At 36.9% G+C, this 19848-nt stretch overlaps 1 protein-coding gene across 1 annotated transcript; it reads left to right on the forward strand.

The window, feature by feature from the left end:
• Positions 1–10919: 10919 nt before the first annotated feature.
• Positions 10920–19263, forward strand: LOC145779765 (cationic amino acid transporter 4-like). The gene is made up of 10 exons (XM_082591405.1): positions 10920–11001; positions 11546–11722; positions 12874–13018; positions 13455–13666; positions 14478–14643; positions 15311–15608; positions 15881–16047; positions 16582–17071; positions 18891–18999; positions 19196–19263. The coding sequence occupies exons 1-10, from the start codon at positions 10920–10922 to the stop codon at positions 19261–19263; spliced, it is 1914 nt and encodes a 637-aa protein (XP_082447531.1).
• The last annotated feature ends 585 nt before the right edge of the window (positions 19264–19848 follow it).

The following is a 19848-nucleotide window of genomic DNA, read 5'->3' on the forward strand; positions in this document are numbered from 1 at the left end:
AGCATTAACTCTCTGGGTGAGTGCTAGAAGGGTCACAATTGGACGATAGCCTCTTATAACACTTTCTGATTGGTTGGCGCTTGCATTGTAGTCAATTTCAGTGGCAGAATTTCGACTTGTTAAAGTGGCTACCGTTGTACCCCACTACAAACAATGCTTCCATACACTCCAAATACAGACACAAACTCAACAGTCTCAATGTGTTTAATTTTGTACCCCCCAAAAAAAGTAGAAAAACCCTGTAGTTTTTATCACTTTTCTATGGTTTCATAAACCTGACATTCAACAACCCTTAACCTTAAGAACTTCTAGGTGTGGTCTCGGTAACATTTTAAGTGGTTACTGTGGCGTACATATTGACTAGGCCTACTGTATAATAGGGTAGTTTAATGCAAGCAATTCAATTCAACACCCATGATTTTTCAATTTGAAAACTTTACCACCGGTACTAATAGTAATGATATCCAGTCGTTTGCTCTCGTTTTACTATGTTGCTCATATAACACCAAGGCACAATAGCGTGCTTTATAAATTGGAAGTAGAAGTAGCGTGCTTTATAAATTGGAAGTAAACCAACATCCTGCAACTGATGCAAGACGTCAGTCACGCATCTTCATGTAGACAGTAGATCACGCAAGTACCGGCAACGAAAACCAACGTTTTAAAGCAAACAAGTTCATATAAAATAAAAAAAGGTTTTGTGAAAGCAAACATTATAAAGCTAGGCTAAACTTTGGTATAAAGTTTCCAGCAAAGACAAGTGTCAAGCTTCTTTCCAAAAGTTGTTGATAATTTCCGCTTCGTTGACCAACATTTTGAACAAACGGAGATGTCTGCTCATGCGTTCAAAAAGTCTAACTTTTTTTACTTTATGAACAGGGTAGAATGTTTGAAGTTTGGTTTTTGCTTAAATAACTTAAATAACCACACAAAAAATTCACGAAAAATAAATTTTTTCACGTTGATTGCTTGAAAATAACATCAACTTATTGGTGTGGCGTATGGTCATTCGTGGAACTATATTATAGGTTTTTTTACGTAAAAAGAATGCGAGTGTGGTGCCACAGATCAAACAGTAGACCATGTCGTCCATGACTGCCCAATCCATCAACCACCACATGGAAAGCTTGGACTGAAGACCCTGCATGATGAGACTGTCGAGTGGCTGATGACCTCATGCCCTAACATATAGTCCGGAAGAAAGCTCATACGACGAAGAAGAATGGTGTCAATTGTCATCATCTTCCGCACTGTTCTGGTGGTTCTGCTTGATTGATTGAACCATACTGAGAATCTTTATCCTTAGTTTATAAAAACTTGTTGATTGTTTAATCCTGAAAATGTTACATGGCCTACTCACGAGTTTTGAACCACAGACTCAGGTCCGGTTACCGAAATTGACAGAGCGAAATTACCATGACATGATGTAGAAGCAAACGTGTGGAAGAACGCGGCATGTGGAAGCAAATGACAGCCAACCTTCAATTTATTTTTTATTGCTGGCGCAAACATGAAGAGAACGGTGAAGTAAACAGTAAACACACGAATTTGGCACCAACAAAAGGGAAAAATGGGCAAAACCAAGTGGTTTAAAATAGGCTACTCGGCTAGGAGACGGCACGTATTGATGATGATGAAATTGTCGCTTATCAAGGTGTTGTGTGAGAATTAGCCCACTTCGTCTACTACTAAGGTTCCGCTGAATGGAGAGCAGTGCTTGATATGCATTGCTCAAGCACACAGCTGCACACCCCAAGAATTGAACCTGTAGCCTACAGCTTGATCTTGAGAATTCTTTGTTTGTAAAGTTGGTCGGTCCTATGACCGCTTGACAGTTCAGCATTCTTTGAATTGTTGCGAATTTAAACTTTGATTAGGCTATTAGGCTACGGTAGCCTACGTAGCTCAAACGTAGGCTAATCCTTGCAATTTTTTTTTCGTCAAAAATTCTTGATTTAGCTACAGCTTTCATCTCACATGTTAGAGATGCCAATTCTAGCATGTGGTAGGCTAAAATTTTCATCACCTAGTCCTAGTCATTCATGCCATAGACGAAGGGAAAAGTTAGTTTTTGGGGGTGCGAAAAAATTCTTGCCCAAATATAAATAAATACGCCCAAACGTTTTTACAACATAGCGTATAAACCAGTGGTTTTCAACCTTTTTGGTGGAACGGAACCCAATGAAACATTCCAAAAAAAAAAAAAATTAAAGGTAGCCTAATCGCACCACAAAAAAACAACGAAAATCCGGGATCGCAGCGAACGTGTTAAAGTGTAGCAAATTTATTAATAGTGGCAAACCTAATCAATATTTCATTATTTTTAAACAATATGCATATAATAATAGGATTTGAATGTAAACTTGCGGAACCCTTAGACTTACTGGCGGAACCTTAGGGTTTCGCGGAACTCACTTGGCCATAATTTCGTGAACACTGGTTGAAAACCACTGATATAGACCAACTGATTAAAAATTCTACACTGCTTCCAATAGCCTGGCCCTGGTATATAGGCTACTGTAGGCTAATGTAAGTTAATTTGTCAAATACAAGTAGGCTATCGCCCAAACAATGTGAAACCATCATAACAATATAAATAACTCAATACAAAAAAAAGCATTTCACATCAGTAAGATAATAATAAGTCTACATGTTGTCCTACTTCATAATACAAATTGTCATACCGTAGGCTAATGATTTAAAATCTTAACAAGTTAAAACTTATTTCAAAAATTTTATAAACTAGGCTAATCATTCTAGGCTAAACTTGTAGACTTCATTCTCAGCTGAGCATTTTGATGTTATTTAAAACATCACTTTTAAAGTCAAGTTTGGCACATCTCGATTAGAACATATTTTTCATAAATTTTTTAAGCATTTGGATATTTTCAGATGTTGAAAACAGGAATATCTAAAGAAGTATATCTTCTTTGATATCTTCTTTAGACATCTCTGGTTGAAAATAAGTTGAAAAGTTATTTGAAATCTTATGTAGCCTACTTTATCCTATGGTACTAAACTTGCAGGCTACAACTTCAGTCAGCTGAGTAATTGAGCATGTTGATACTAAGTTTTTAGACATAGGTTTCGTTTGAACAGACGTTTGAAGCATGGTTGGAAGCATTAGGCGAGATTCACACCGAACATACAAAACTGTCTTCAGCATACAAAAACGTTGCACCAAAAATGGCACATGTTTGTTTCATTTTACCATTCATACCAGGAAAACAATTTCTGACTTGGCCTATTTAAAACGTTTGAAAGTGCGGTTGCTCCTCTGCACGCCTGGATCCTACGCGTATAATTCATCCTAACTTTAGTTCGATAGCCTAAATGCAGGCCTGGATTAACCATTGTGCTAGGGTGTGCTAAAGCACAGGGGCCCCGCAGACAGAGGGCCCCACTTTTCCTAAAAATGAAATAAATAAAATAACAAATTTTTCCTGAAAATAATTTAAAAAAAAAAAATTAAGAAAAGTGGGGCCCCTCTGTATAAAAAAAGTAACACATTTATCAATATATCTACCCCTTCACGTGAAATAAAAATATGGTTCTTGTATTCTCAGCATAGAGTGTGATAAACTGCGACTTCTAAATTTTGATGCTATCCTTACAGACTTTGCAGCAAAGAAAGCCAGAAAAAAGTCTTTCGGCTGAATTTCATGTTAATTTTCTAAATCCTATTGGTAGTTAGTAGTAAATGAAAGAGCAGTTTAGAATAGAAATTCAGAATAACCTTTCATTGCAATTTGCAGTGTAGTGTGCAGTGTAGTGTGCAGTACTAACAGTGGTCCCTTGCTAGTTGCTACAATGTTTTCCCTTGCACGGTTTCGTTGATTTAATGTGTGTGATTTTGCATCCATTATAACGTAAACATTGCTGACTTAATTTGCACATGCTTATTTAATCGGTAGGCACTTTAACATTACCCACTGGTCGAAGAGGTACGCAATCATGCGTGACATGTTCATTCGCGATTCAGCTGATTTCAGTCATGTGACTCGTGACGTGATATTCTGATCGAAAAATTTTGATACAAAGAAATTTAACTGAATGCTTCACCACAACCACCGTTGCCTAATGGTTAGGGCAGAGGAGTATAGTAATTTCGATTTCGTGGGTTCGATTCCCACCCTCTGCTAATACTATTTTTTCTTCTGCAACTGAACTGAGTGCAAGAAGGATCTTAATGGTAGCCACTTTAACAAGTCGAAATTGTGACTAAAACACAAATATTGATTGAACATGTCACGCATGATTGCGTACCTCTTCGACCAGTGGGTAATGTTAAAGTGCCTACCTATTTAATCATCGATCCCGTGCTATTTCAAAGATATCTAACTTAGCTAAGCTCGGTTTCCTCTGCAAGCGAAACCAGCTTACTTCCATTACGCTCCACGTAAGCTGGTAAGGGCCCCCATAAAATTCATTAGCACAGGGGCCCCACTTGACCTTAATCCGGGCCTGCCTAAAGGCAATAAGTTCAACAAACCACAATGATGTACAGGTCTACATTAATCAGACCTTGCAAATGCACCGTGAATAAGATCAATTTTTCTATGTTTTAGAAGGTATCACTCCAATGGTCACCTTTCCCCTGGATCCACCATTGCTTCCCTTATCAAACTATTGCAGAGAAATGTCATCCAGGTAGTCGAGCGCACATGTCCTCTGGACATAAGATTTTATTTATTTAGTCACCCATTAGCTTAGAGTACTGAGAACAGAAAATCAATCAAGAGAAATCCCCCACTTTGCAGCCTACACCTATTCAAATTCAATTTTACAGGCTAATCTTGCCCTGAGAATTAAGTTAGACGTCGGCTGAGTGGGAGTGACAAACCATTTTTAATCGATTTTTTGTAATTGTCAAAATGCAACTATTGACTGTTAATAGATTTTTCCGGCGTAAATTCAGCTTGGAAGATATTGATTTGCATTAGCTCAGTTACAATTTTACATGAGTGTGGAAACATGCCACTGCCTTGCCTACGCATTTACATAGTTTTATGAATACGTCAGATAATAAATAATTAATTAGCCTTCAAACAGGTGATTCAGTAGCCTATAGACAGCCGAGATAGAACTTTTTTCACAAGCGTTTTAACTTTGCCGACATTGGCAGAGAAAGAGTTTAGTAGGCTAGCGTACAGCAGGGTGCTTGATGCCGTTCTTGACGATAAATGACGTATGCGATACACACTAAACGAAAAATACCATCTTTGTCTCGATAAATGGCTGTAAATAATAATGCATAATCTATAGATATCGTTCTGATATAGGCCCAGTTATTGTTATCTTCTAAGGCATGATAATAAGACCAAAAGTCCAGTTTAGTTTCAATATTTCAATGACAACTTTAAAACATGATAATATTTTCCTTGATGTAGCAAATAAGGTTTAGCGAAGGATAGCAGCAACAAAACGTGAGCAAATCGTGGGCCTACTCAAGGGTTGAAATATGGTAGGTCACCAAGCAAAATGATTCAACAAGTTTGCATTAAACAACTAATAATGCTAGCATATAAATAAAATAGCCGCAGTTAGCCAGTGAGTAGGCCTATGTATTTTTTTCCAGATTCTTTTAAGAAAGAGGGCAACTTACCGCCAATTTTATCAAAGAACAAAGTTTTCCATAGAAAACAAAAAATGTTTCTAAAAAAGAGATCCGGAATAGACTCAAACGCATAAGGCTATATTACACTAAGACTGAGAAGAATATGGCCTACCACAATCTTTGCTGTTAGTTTCTATTGGCTAGGGTCCTAATGGGAAAAAAATCGCATCTAACTAAAACTATCTAAAACTAGAACTTGTTTGGGGACTTGCTGGATTTTTCGTCGCATTGTTGCTTGCATGTGTTGGAGAGTCCCCAGTGCCTAGCGCAACAAGCTTCAATTTAATTATGTTTCCTGGTCAGTGGTCCTTGTTTCATTCTGTCGTTTTGAATATTCCGGAAAAGTCAATATTTTTACCTGGAGATGCGGCCTGATTGTCACTTTTTGCAGATATTGATTACCGTTACAGCTCCACTGTCAGGCTGAACTTTTGTGAGATTTTGTTGCTGAGTTTTTGCTGACTCGTAATGATATAAAAGCTCTTTGTTGCCTTATGGAAGCGGTAGAAAAAGAGAAAAGTAAACGTCCAATCAAACTGTTATTGAATGGATAAACTGTCTAACTGACATTTTATGAATCAAATTGTCTCTGTTTTTCAACTCCTGATGATGTTAAAACCCATTTTGTCACCTGGACAAAACAGCAAAGAAGCCTTAAAGTATAAGTTTTATAAAATTTTATTCAGACAGTTACCAAAAGTCAGCAAAATCAGGATCTTCAGAATGTGACAAATCAGGTCCGATTTTTAGGTACCCGTGTGTAGGCCAATGGCATTGCCCATTATCATTGCATTGTTTCTGTCAGCAAACAGATCAGTGCAACAAAGTGGATTACCGGTAACTGTATAAGATGAGCTTCGAATTTCAGGCAGCTAGTGATTAAATATAGGCCAACAGTTGATTTAACTTGCCTATGAGGTTAGAAATGATTAGTTTATTTTGTCTTTCACAAATAGCCTAGTTGCAAATCTGAAGCAATATCTCTTAACATAAAAAGTGTTTCTCTCCAGTGAGAATATTTGTGTCTGCAGGAAGGAAACTTTCCTGTTTATTTGTGTATAGTTTTATCATGGCCCCCTCTGGCCGGCCCCTCTTCGCCATGGTCTTACATGAAAACCGTTATGTTATTTGATATTCAGCAGGTTTTAGATAAACATACAAAAGTTAGTCGCCTCAGGATTCAATAGCTGAATTAACAAAGGTCTACCAGAGTTTCGAATAATTTCTGCAAAAAAAAAAATGTTGGATCAGGCCTTGCATTCTTTTGCCAGACGAGGTGTTTCGCCCGGATAGCTCAGTTGGTTAGCGCGTGACTTCGTGAACGAAGAAACGTCAAGATCAAGCAGCTCCGGTTCGACTCTCAGGGTGTGCGCTTGAACAACGCATTCTAAGGACTGCTCTCTATTCAGCTGCACCTAATTAACGAAATAATTTCTCGGCAACAACACTTCAACAATCAGAAAACTTCACTCTTAATCTCGGTAACCGGCCCTGCGTCAAAAGCTTCTACAAGTTTGCGAAACTACCAGGAATAACCTAGCAAGGTTTTGTCAGTCCGAGGATAAAGATTAAAAATCAAACCAACCAAACCAAGTATGCTCAATGCTTGCAAATTAAACATGAGACTCTTTGACCAGGTGATATTTCCGTTGCTTTTAATACAATTTCTATTTGTTATTAGCCTAATTGGAATGAAATGTAATTACGATATGACTTTCGGTGTAGTTAAATCAAAATCGATTTATTTTTCACGGAAATCAGTGTGGTAGTAACGAATAGTGATAAAGCTTGAAGAAAAAGTTTATTTTAGCAACGTTTTATTATGGTAAATAAATTATTTTGAAACCACGGCCACATCTGATTTTGCATTTGTGATGAATAGATATTTAGACATGACCACAGGCAGTGCAGAATTTATCATTACACTAGAAAGGCTGAAGCCTAGGCCTCAAGATTTGGGGGGCCGCAAAATTTAAGATGTAGGCTACTACCTGTATTTAAAAAATGTTAAACATGGCCTATATATTTGGAGAAACTTTCACCTGATAAAAAAAAAATTCTGTGCTGGACTGCTGGCAACGTCTCTGCTTGCGTACACATTTCTCCACCACTAATAATAATTAATTCACCATGGTATCAGTGGATGTTTGAAATACTCGTCTGTATGGCTGTTAGGGTGGATGTTAGGGGGCCTCAAATGGACAATAGCCTAGGGCCTTTCTTTCTCTAAATCCGGCTTTGACCACTGGGGAGAATGTATCAAAACAGGTTGGAAAGTAGGCCAACTGGTCGTATCAATATAACTTCAGTCAAACGATTTCTTGTTACAAATATTTTACTATTATGTGTCTTGTTGCTGTGCAGAATTGCACCGCAGCACTGATATAATGTGGTAAGATTTACAGAATTGTTTTGCAATCACCACAAGTGGGCCAAGTGATACAACAGGCGATTTGTTGAAGTGAGAGGAAGAACGTTGAGTTCATTCAAATGCGAGGATTTGATATAAAACATCGCTTCGAAACTATCACAAAGCAGTGGCAGTTCCAAGGCAGGAAAATGAGGCGATTGCCCCCCTCCCCCCACTAAAACTCAGAAAAGTAACTCTATTCAAGGTGTATTTGCTAGGTCGGATTAACCATAGACATACACATCATTATGTTTTGTTGAAATCTCCCCTTCCCTAAGGCTACTTTCCGAATCCGCCCCTGCGCAAAAGCATTTTGCTTGCTGAATAGACTATGCACACTCTCAAACTAGATCTTTGTGTCAAAATAAATAATTGCAAATCACCTTAAACCTTCAAGCAATACTGATGAAGCCACACTTGCTTGGTAAAAGTTCTTTCATATATTGTAAATAAAATTATAATTGAATCAGTTAATTAAGTGTGCTGGTGTCCGACATTTTTTCGTAAACAGTTGTTCGTAAAACAATTGTTCGTAAACAATTGTTCGTAAAACAATTGTTCGTAAAATTAATTCTTTGTAAAACAATTCTTCATAAAGCATTTCTTCGTGCATGCAATTGAAAATTGATGTATACCAAGAAATGATTTACGAAGAATTGTTTTAGGGATTTAATTTTACGAACAACTGCTTACGAACAATTGTTTTACGAACAACTATTTACGAACAATTGTTTTACGAACAATTGTTTACGAACAATTTGCCTATAACCAGTGTGCTAGGCTTACTCTTCGCCTTACTGATTATCACGGGTCAACACAATTTTTGGTGCAACCAATATCAGAAGGGTGTTGGGGTTTTTCGAGGGTGGGAAATCCAAAAATGAAGTCAGGCGGGGAATTTGAAAATGAACACTTAGTGTGATGGCTGCAGCGAATAAAACAGATTTGATACGCAAAAATGGACTTCATTTTTGAAGTCAGCAACCCAAATTTATCCTAAAAACAATTATTTTGTTCATGCACCAGAAAGTTGGTTTCAAATTGTTGACCAGTGTTATTATTTTTATCCCACTACACATTCTTTGGATTATTGGTAAATTCAGAAGAAGATTTTTAATAAAAATTTTAGTGACGAAATTTTATTTTGAAAACACTATAACCAACTTTGGTGTTGAATATTCTTGATAAGGGAATCAATCATGAAGTGTTGGCCTCATTTAAGCAATGGTCGAGAAGCTCAGGAAGGAAATAATACATCTTTGTGTAAGCTGTAACATCCGTTATTATGATTATTCAGAGAGCATCAAAACTGCAAAGACAGTGGATTAATAACATCAATTTAAAAATAAACAATTTCCCTCCGTCGTTATACAATTAAAACAATTTCTCTTGGTTATACAACTAAAACAATTTTCTCTACAAAGCTGAAAGAAGAAGAAAAGATAAATACCGTATGTAAAAAAATACCAGTTAGTTAGACCAACACCGTTTTGGTGTTTCGCCTTGCCATCTATAATCGCAGATTAGATCTAAAACTACTGTTCTTTCTTAGGGTAGGCAGTGAACAGACTTTTTTATTAGCCTACGATTGTATGAAAAGGTGTGTAATTAGTGACAACCGTTGGAAATTCAAACAGAAATACATTAGATCTACATTCTGCAGCATCAGCAAAGAAGTAAAGAACTTTTGAATTGGCTGAAACATTCAGCTAATATCATTATGGACACTACGCCCCTACTACTATAAATAAGTTATGCTCGATGAAATGGTCCTAGCTGTTTTTTCTTTGTTTTTTTGCTTTTCTGCTCATTTTTTAGGCTGATGAGATATACCCCAGTTTCAATTACCAGAAAATGTCATTATAAATATGCTCAAATAATATTTCACCCAAATGTGAAGGTCTGATTTATATAAGTTTCAGAAAGTAGTCATAAATATAAACCATAGGTTACAACAGATCAATATAACAACAACACATCAACCAACATATTTTCATCGTGGGAACTATGAAAAATATGACAAGAACGATCAATAATAGTAGCCATGTAGTAGCCTACTCTAATTAGCGTAAATGTTATGAAATGTTACATTAGTCAAACTACATGCTTTCTTTTTGAGCTGAAGATGTGCTCTTAAGCATTTTAATCATGGGTAGGCTATGCATACTTAGCAAATGCAAAACAAAATCAATATTTATTGCATTTCAACAGAATGCGCCAGTGTGAACAGTAAAATATTAATTTCATATGCAGTCAAGTCAACGTTTTAGTCTGTCAAATTAATGCAAGCATAAAAAATTCAGGCCAAATTTTGTGAAATAACTTTCATGACATTTGCAGATCATTTCAGTTTATCCGAGAAGTAGTGTTGAACTGTTTTATTCGCATCAGTAGCTCACGGTACAAAAGATTGACACGGTGAGAGAGTACAAACAAACATAGCCAGGTCGAAGACTTTAAGAAACCGGCCTGTAGACAAAACTATGTTTTACTACAACTATAACCTACAGAAGATTATAGGCTACTCCGTAGACCTATTCTTTGTGGTTGGTTTTGTAAGCTTTTTGCTATTGATAAATTCTTGTGTATCCTATATGTAGGCTATAAACTGCAAACCAGGCGAAAGCATAGCCTTAGCCAAGAGTAGAAAAACTTTGGCTCCGTATGAGTCTTTGCGTTCTTTACTCAATTCTGAAAAAAAAATACATTAAAAAAATAAATTTTCCAGCAAGTTGTTGCAACAGATGAAAAAGCACGGAGTAACATGTAACTTATTTGTCATAGCACAGGCCATATGTGCATAGTTTTCCAAGAAGGAAATTTAACCGTAGCTTAATTGAGTTTTTGAAATATTCTTTGACCTTCAACAAATTTGCTGCATCTTGAAAAATTATGTCATCCATCGGAAATTGTTCAAACTTTATGAAAAATTTAGTAAGAAAGAAAAGTATTGCTGATGACATGCAAAGAACGGGTAATTTGTTTTCTGTAGTGCGTCTTATTGCAATACTAAATGGGAGGCAGTAGACTGAACCAAACATGTGTTTTACATTTGTTTAAGAAAATTAGCTGCTTTTAACTTGTAAATGAGGCAAGAATAAATACTCTGGGAAATTCTTCATAGGCTACCTACTACTGTACTTTTTACTACACTTGAATTGTTTGTTTGTTTGTTTTGTTTATTATCCTCTTTGTCTTTATCCTGCATTGCGGGAAAGCGGACTTGAGCGCTATGCATCGGTGTATGCCTTCCGACGTACACCTGACCCACGCTGCAGCCGACTGCAATGTCTGTTTCCGGTTGTCTACTCTACTTATGACTTAAATTTGGTACTACCCATTACTCGAAATCGATCACTGGGTAGAGGCAATTATCGTAAAGTTTCTTGCCCAGAGAAACAACAGCAAGTGCGGGTGGCTGGAGTCGAACATGCAGTCTCTCGACTGCAAGCCCAACGCGCTAACCACTCGGCCACGGCTGCCGATCTACCAAAACGTGCCATTTTTATAATTTTCAGATTTGCTACGATGCTTCGGTTTGGTCGATCTTACTTTCTTAGCCATCAGTGGCATGGTAGGCTCAGGTTTGTATGTGCTGGCTGGTACAGTGACCAGAGATATAGCCGGCCCGTCTATTGTCATTGGCTACCTGCTTGCCGCTGTAGCAGCTATTCTTTCAGCATTGTGCTATGCAGGTAAATTCTGCCGGATTTATTTAATTGCCATTACCATTTATCGGGTCAAAAAATAAAGTCAAATAAAACAATTAACTTTTTAAGTTTTCACGTTAATTTGCTTGTGCCAATTTGTTTTTGTGTCAATTCTCTGCTATCTTGGGATTTCCTTAATTTCACTTCAGACAAAATCCTATAATCGTGTTTGGTTAAAATTTCCAATATCTTGTTAAGTTAATTATTCATGATGAAAGAAAGAGCAGAAGGTTTAACCTACTGTTTTGTGTACTAACGGAAAGGTTTATTGATTAAGACATAATCTTCATCTTGTTCACTGTCAGTAAATTACATTGATCACAGAATGATGATGTTTCATATTTGGTGCGTTGCACATAAATAAGCAGTGAATATAGGGGACCTGTTGTGCGGATTGGAAGCTAGGTTACCCATTGAACAACCGATTAAAAATACAAATGTTAGAAAGTTTTTTTATTTTGATTCCTGATTTACAAAACGAAATAATGAGTCACTTGCAGGAGTGAGAAAAAAGTCTAACGATACCTCGATGTGGGGTTATAAAACACTCTCGTGCTTTGTGACGATTCTTTTCTGCTTATTAACAATTGCGATGGATATCCTACGTAAAATCAACGTTACTACATCAAATCTACGCAAAATAAGTAAAATTTATTAATACGTAAAATTAATGAATCTTCTTCTTCAACAGATTGATCATGTTTGATCAGCTGTGATCTCCCTTATGAACTGCCTCCATTTTGTTCTGTCTTTTGTTTTTATTAGTGCTTCCGGCATGCTTTTTATTCCTGTAATTTGCTTGATATTGTCAAAATATTTCATTTTTTGACGTCCTTTTGTTCGTTTGCCCTGCACCATCCCAGTCAACATTGAATTTTCCAACGAGTTGCTTCTTGCAACGTGTCCGAAATATCTCAATTTTCTGAGGTTAATGTTGTTTATCAGACTCCATTTATCGTTTATTTGTTGGGAAACAAATGAATTTGTTTATTTGATGTTTTTAATTAATGTTCATTTTGTTTTATCATTTTGTTGTTCATTAATGAATAGGCTACGTAAAATACGTAAAATTTATTACCTACGTAAAATCCACTGTATAACTCAATCTAAAAACCTTTCTCTTGGCACCATGTTAGAATTTGCTGCACGAATTCCCGTGGCTGGATCTGCGTATCAATTCACATACTTAAGTATTGGAGAGTTTTGGGCGTTTTTGATTGGATGGAATGTTGCGTTTGAACATGCTATCTATGTTGCCGCCATTGCCAAAACAAGCAGCGGGTATGAAAGTATTGTGCATGAAGTTAACTTTTTCGAATCAAATTTCCTGTGAACGAGATAAATATAGCTGTGTGTGTGGGGTCCAGGTCGGTAGTTGAAAATTTAGATCAAGTGGACAGGAAGCGGAAGGCAAAGAAGCCAATCTTCAAGTCCATCTTCAGGCATGCTTTTGAATGTCCTACCAAGGACACAGCCTCTTGCTCTTGAGCGGTTTCGAACCAACACTCTTTCGAATGTCAAACTAAAAATCTCACTACTTGGCTATACAGCCGACCTGGCATACAAAATATTAAAAAAATTGTTAATAAAAAAACAAAAAAACAATGGTAATGACCTTTTATGGGATGTTATAAGGTAAAATAATTGTTTTGGTTAACTTGAGAGATGCAAACTAAAATACTGACTTGTAGCCAATAATGTTTGTCTATCTTCTCAGGTATTTCGATGGTTTATGTGGAGGAGCCATTAAGACATACATGGAAGCAAATACTCCGATGCCTGGAGGATTTGTAGGAACTTATCCAGACTTCCTTGCTGCAGGCTTTATTTTTATATTCACAATAGTGCTTATTGCTGGAGTAAAATTATCATCAAAAATCAACATTATCATCGCATCAATAAACATACTGGTGATTATCTTCATCATTGGTAAGTTTATTGCTAGTCTGCAAGCTGAAAGGTCTAACGCAGTGTATCTTAACCAGTGTATCCTGAAAAGCAGAAAAGTGGTCAGGTACACGGTACACCTAAACAAATGGAAGGCAGTTCATGAATTATTCATACAGACCGTTTGCTGCTTAGTAGACAGAGCGTCTTTATTTCAGCCGATGGCTCTATTGGCGCTTGGTAATTTCCTAAGAATTTTGTAAAGTTTAATTGATTTAAATTTTCAATAAAGTAGACGACGACAGGTGACATCAGTAATTTTGTGCTGTGCTTTTCAAACTAAAAACATTTTTGTAAACATAAGGGGGGGGGGGGGGGGGGGGGAGTTTTGTACTGTATAACGAGAAACCTTTATTTTAGAGTTTTTGGGACACCGTAATTGAAGTTGCATTTAACCTTAAAGTGGAAAAAAATTCCTAGAATAATGTTTGCTTTACGTTTTCGCTTTAATGACCTTTGCAACATAAAAATTTTTTACCGCATGACTTGATTATTTTCGATTCCACACAGACTAAGTCTTTTTGAGGCCTAGGCCTAATAAGTGAAATGAAATTTTGATCCTAGCAGTTCTTTATGAAATCCCACAAACCCTCAACTCTACAATTCTTATAGATATTCTTTTTTTTACAAACTAAAAGATTTTCATGTTTTATTTTTTGTTGTGCCAGGTTTTACATTCAGCCTGCAAAGACGTTCTTCTTTTATCTAGGTCTACGTCACAGAATCTGAAGTAAATTGTGGCAATCGTTTAAATGTGAATCAACGATGTTGCTAAAACCTTTCAATGTTTCAGTTACAGGGTTATGTCTTGCAAATTGGGATAATTGGGTCAACGTCAAAGGGGGATTCTTTCCGTACGGATGGGGAGGCATGATCAGTGGCGCCACAACTCTCGTCTATTCTTACGTGGGCTACGAAGTTGTAGCCTCCGCTACAGAGGAAGCGATTAATGCCGGAAGGTAGGCATTGAAACGTAGGGTTGACTTGCTTACATGAGAAAGGCTTATGAAAAACCTAGGTTTATGCCCGGTAAGATTCAAGTCCATGTTGCAAAGCTTCTTACCTCTCAGCTACACAGCCCCCTCAAGAATAAAATCCTTGAATGCGTTTACAAAAATATGTAAAATTGAAAACACAACCCTAACAACTTAAAGCACTACATGGCTTCAAACTACGGGATATAGAATCTTTAGCGGTATTGAAATATGAAAAATGCCTTGTGTGTTTACAATTCCTTAAAACTCCGATAACTAATAGGAATAGCTTACACAGAAAATTGTGATCAAATATAGGATACTCAAACATTTAATAATTTTTGTACTCACACCATTAGGTGGTATAATTGCTCGTTTGTTAGACCAGCTCAGTAGCAGAGGGTTTCGCCTTCGGCTCGATTCCAGGTCAGGTCAAACAGAAGACGTTATAAAAGACAGCTACTGAATGCGTTCTTTCTTGCATAACGCAATGAGGATAAGTCGGACAATAATATGATGACATTCTAAATATGATACAAAAATTAAAAATGAGCACTGTCGTTAAAAGACCCTAGCAGTTGACGAATGACAATAAACAAACCACAATGTTGTTATCATTATTCGTTGTTAAATTAGCCTGATTATCTTTCAGGGACATTCCTATGGCTTTATTGATCTCTATCACCTTTGTTGTGGTGTCTTTTGTTGGTGGATCTGCTGTTTTGACTCTCATGGTCCCTTGGTACGATGTATCACCATCCACTCCTTTCCCGAGCGCTTATGAATCTCGAGGATGGTATTGGGCTAAATACGTGGTTTCTATTGGTGCTTTAGCTGCTATGGTAACCAGTCTTCTATCGGTCCTTTTTGTTATTCCAAGATATTTGCTGGCGATGGCAAGAGACGGTTTGCTTTGGAATTTTTTAACAATCATCCATCCGACGACGCAGGTGAAAAGTTATTGCGCATTGTCTCGCCCTCGTGTGCAGACTATTCGTTGGATATAGGCCTAGTGCGTTTTTCTTAGAAGTGTTTATTGGAGCCTGAGAATCTAACTGGTATATCGGGCCCAAATTATCTTCTCAGCGACCCTGCCTGAAGGGATCTTCAAACAAGTGTCAGATATGATACAGACGAATCCTTTTAAACGTACAGTAGTTAGTACTACTTTACTTTTTACATTTGTACCTTTAACGTTTACACCACATTGACACAAACGCAGGTTCCATACGTGTCGACCGTGATAGTTGCTTTCATAAGCGCAGTGATGGCTGTCGTGTTTAGCTTGACCACTTTAGTTGAGATGATTGCAGTTGGTCAACTGATGGCATGTACGTTTGTTGCTATCTGCGTCATAAAGCTTCGATATATCCCAAACGAAATATCAAGGTAATTATTCTGTTCAGGTAGATATACATGTTTTATTAATAAGGAAGGTAAAATGAAATTTTTTGCACAGCAAGTTTGCTAGTTTTATTTTAAAGATGGCTACTTCGTTTGGCTGTCGCAAAAGCGCCATTAGAGAGTACCGCAGCATTAAAAAACTTTTGCAAACTCTGGAAGCATCTATATGCTGGAAGCAGAGTTTACTATCGTACCGTATTATTGTATCATCTTCGTCATGTACACTGTATAGCGCTTGTGAGCACAGTTTGCACTGTAAATGTGGCGCTATACAAATGTTTTTGTTATTATTATAACTACTAAGCAACGGGTTTATTTTAAATGAGTTGAAAACATTGTTGATGGGCATGTTCCTATGGTTGCAATACGCCTGGTAGGCCTGTTACAAGATCCTATCAAGTCAATCAGTATTTGATGCAAATCTCACACATGGTCACCTTTAGCCTAGTTGTTCTAAAAAATGAAAATTCTTCAAAGCTTTGTTTACTCAACATTAATTACTTTTTTTTTCACGTACAGTTATAAGAGATCTGATGAATGTGACGTCAGTTATGACGTGAAGCTTGAGCACACCAATCTCGAAGAAATAAAAACAGAAAACTCTCTTAGAGAGCGACAGACAGAAGAAACAAAGCTGAGCTCAAAAGAAATTGACTGTGGATCTGATGAAATAGAAAAAAATGATTCCAAATCTGTTCTCAGTCCTAGCAGTGAACAGATTTCTCTGCTTCCATCTCATTATGGAACAATTAAAAAAACTGTCTTGTATTCAAGATTAGGTTTTCTTTTCCAATGGACTACTTCTTGCAATCCTGGAAATCCTCCATTTTTCAGTCTATTAGTAGCGATAGTCTGTTCTACCATGGCTTCAATAATGTTGCTGTTTGGGAATGGAAATGTGGAAAAAGGCTGGTTCCTTGTGATTCTTATTTTCTTCATCATTGTAGTGTTTTGTTCGGTCTGTTTCATTTCCTGTTTCAATCAAGATGGTTCCATAAAAACATTTCAGGTTAGTAGATGCTATTTTTCTTTCCTCCTCTTAATTGGGTCGCCAAATTGAGACCGGTCCATGCCTGAATGTTGTCTTGTCATCATTTTGGTTGTCTGCCACGTTTTCTATTTTCTTGGACTTTACCTGCTGTGCAAACTTTGCTGATTCCAAATTTTGATCTTTTAGTGTGGACAAACAATTTTAAAACTTTCGGTTTTATTGTTGCTGCAATTGGATGTAGGTTTGTCAATGTCAATAGATCTTCTATTTTGGTGTGGTCAAGTATAGCCTTTTGTTGGTCATGGTTTGCATAATGGGACTGTGAAAAGTAGGCTAGTGAGTTTTTTCATTGTTGACGATGTCTAATTTACACACACTAAACTGTAGAGCACGACCGGTAGAACGTAAGTGTTGTAGGCTACTGTTGAAGCTCTTTAATTTAAATTTTTATTCAATCGATTATTAAATCGACAGCTTACAAGGATTGATCTAAATTCAACTCTGATTTACTTCACTCGCTACTGCTCTTTGGCCTAGAAATTTTAACTGCAACAAAGCAAGTCAATTAATATAGGCTACATAGGAATTGGCATTTTTTGTTTATCCATTTATATTTATTGCTTCATTTTCTGCTGATTATTTCTAACAGTTAGGCGCAACTTCTTGTTTCAAAGCATTATATCATTAGGTGCTTGATTAGAAGATAATTCCTTTTTCTCGTTTCGATATCAATTACTGGACATAACCACTTTTCAGCTAAGTGGGTAGTGGGATTTTGCATAAAAACATTTTGAGTGCTGGAATTGCTAAGTCTTTTTAAAATGGATGAAGAGCTTCCACCAAAATTAAAAACATCATTAACCGCTTGAACCAAACTCGCTAACTTGTTGCATAACAGCCACACCCTCATTTCTGGTGTAAATTTGAATAAGTAACACACTTCTAAATTGTAAATCATAAAACCGTCACCAAAAATCAAAACTAGCCCAAACACACGCAACTTTTGATTGTTTCTCGCAAGGGAGCCAGGGACTGAATTAAAACAAGCCCAATTTGGTAAAAAAAACACGAAACTGGCAATCCTGTAACGAAGTCAATCAGACGAAAAGATTGAAATGGCATTAGGGTTATAAAAGACACATGACTATTGCTTTCAAAACGGCTTATTTGAATTATTACACATTACACTAGGCTAGGCCTACACATAACGAAAGTAAAAATGATGGACATTTTCACCCGCCTCCACCGCACAACGTTTGTCATCCGTATTACAATTTTTTCAATCGCGTAAGCGCATACCACCCCATTGGTTGAAATGGGGAGGTTGAAAGGCACTGCTATAGGCTATGTTTGCCATACCAAATAACTTATATTGTTCTTTGTAGGCTACCAGTCGTAATCTCCAATCGTTTGTTGAGGAGGCTATTTTCATTCCAAAAAAGGTTTTTCAAATCAAACTGATCAATAAGCTGTGCTTACCCAAAGTGACTGCAGCTGCTCAAGAGCAAATTAATCTATAGCTGAAGAAGGTTTAGCTTCCCCGGCAACGTACAAGAGAACAGTGTCGGCTACCCACGCATGCAACAAAATCTATCATTTTTACATTAATAGAACGTCTGCAGACGTGGAATCAATGTAAAATTGACGGATTCAGCTGTCTGGGGCAGCTAGGAAAAATTAAACGTCTGCAGGCGTTGCACAAATAAAAAAAGATTTTTATTAACTTAATAAGTAGAAACAAAGTAGCCTACTTGACTCTCCTTTTGCCCATATTCGCACCGTACCAATCACTATACCTGTACGGTAACATAACGACATTTATTTTTTGTTTCGAAAGGTTCCTCTGGTTCCATACATTCCCTTCGCAAGCATTGTCATTAATATTGCTCTAATTCTCAAATTAAATCCAGAGACCTGGGTACGGTTCACAGTGTGGATAGTTATAGGTGAATGATTATTTTATTGTTTTTCGTATATTTTTTTTTTACCACGTGAGTTCTATCGTAAGTTTTAAAAAAAGAACCTGAAAAATTGAACGCTGCTGCAGCTTTGCTGCTTATAGCCACTTGCTTTTGTTCTCTTAGGCTAAAAACGCAGTTTAACTTTGCCTTATGATTTATTGATCATTTCAATCTGTTTTAGGATTGATTATTTATTTTGGATATGGCTATCGAAACAGCAAAGCAAAAGCGGACAGCGAAAAAGAATGATATTCGACTTTTGAGAAGAAAGTAACATCGACTAGGCTACATTAAATATCCAGCTACATAACTTATCAAAACTGACGTTTGGTGAAGTGTCATCAGAAAAAGAATGTTTGACATTTGTTTAATCTTGTTTTGTATTTTGTTGACTGTGAAGTGTAGGCAACTAAATTTCTAAGATGTTGTTACTAATTTAAAGAATACATGTAGATATACTTACAGTAAGTTGCTTTCAATGGACACTCTTTGACAAGACAACTAGCCCAATGCGGCTGTAGGCTACTTGATGATTCAGTGAGATACCGTACAGCATTACATTGTCTAGCCCAGTGGTTCTTATCCGCCGGTCTGCGGACCGGTGCCGGTCCGTGTAATTTTTTTGCCGGTCCGCAAAAGATCTTACTTTCTGCTAAGCTTATTTTAATGTAGAGTCATTAGCATATTGTAAAATTGTGATCGCACTGTGAAACATGCACAGCTGTAAAACTGATATATCTTCACGCAAAATTGTTTGATAATAAAGGTGAACTTTTTGATGACCTAATTCTGTGCCGTTGATAATGTTTTTGTGACAAATTGCGTGTAGTTTTC

This window comes from Aplidium turbinatum, chromosome 11 (genome assembly GCF_918807975.1).
Source record: "Aplidium turbinatum chromosome 11, kaAplTurb1.1, whole genome shotgun sequence".
NCBI lineage: Eukaryota > Metazoa > Chordata > Ascidiacea > Aplousobranchia > Polyclinidae > Aplidium > Aplidium turbinatum.

Coding starts and splice junctions, on each gene's coding strand:
- LOC145779765 (XM_082591405.1), top strand. CDS start 10,920: ATGTCATCCATCGGAAATTGTTCAAACTTTATGAAAAATTTAGTAAGA. Junction 13,667..14,477: donor GGTGATTATCTTCATCATTG/GTAAGTTTATTG, acceptor TCAATGTTTCAG/TTACAGGGTTATGTCTTGCA. Junction 15,609..15,880: donor TCATCCATCCGACGACGCAG/GTGAAAAGTTAT, acceptor ACACAAACGCAG/GTTCCATACGTGTCGACCGT.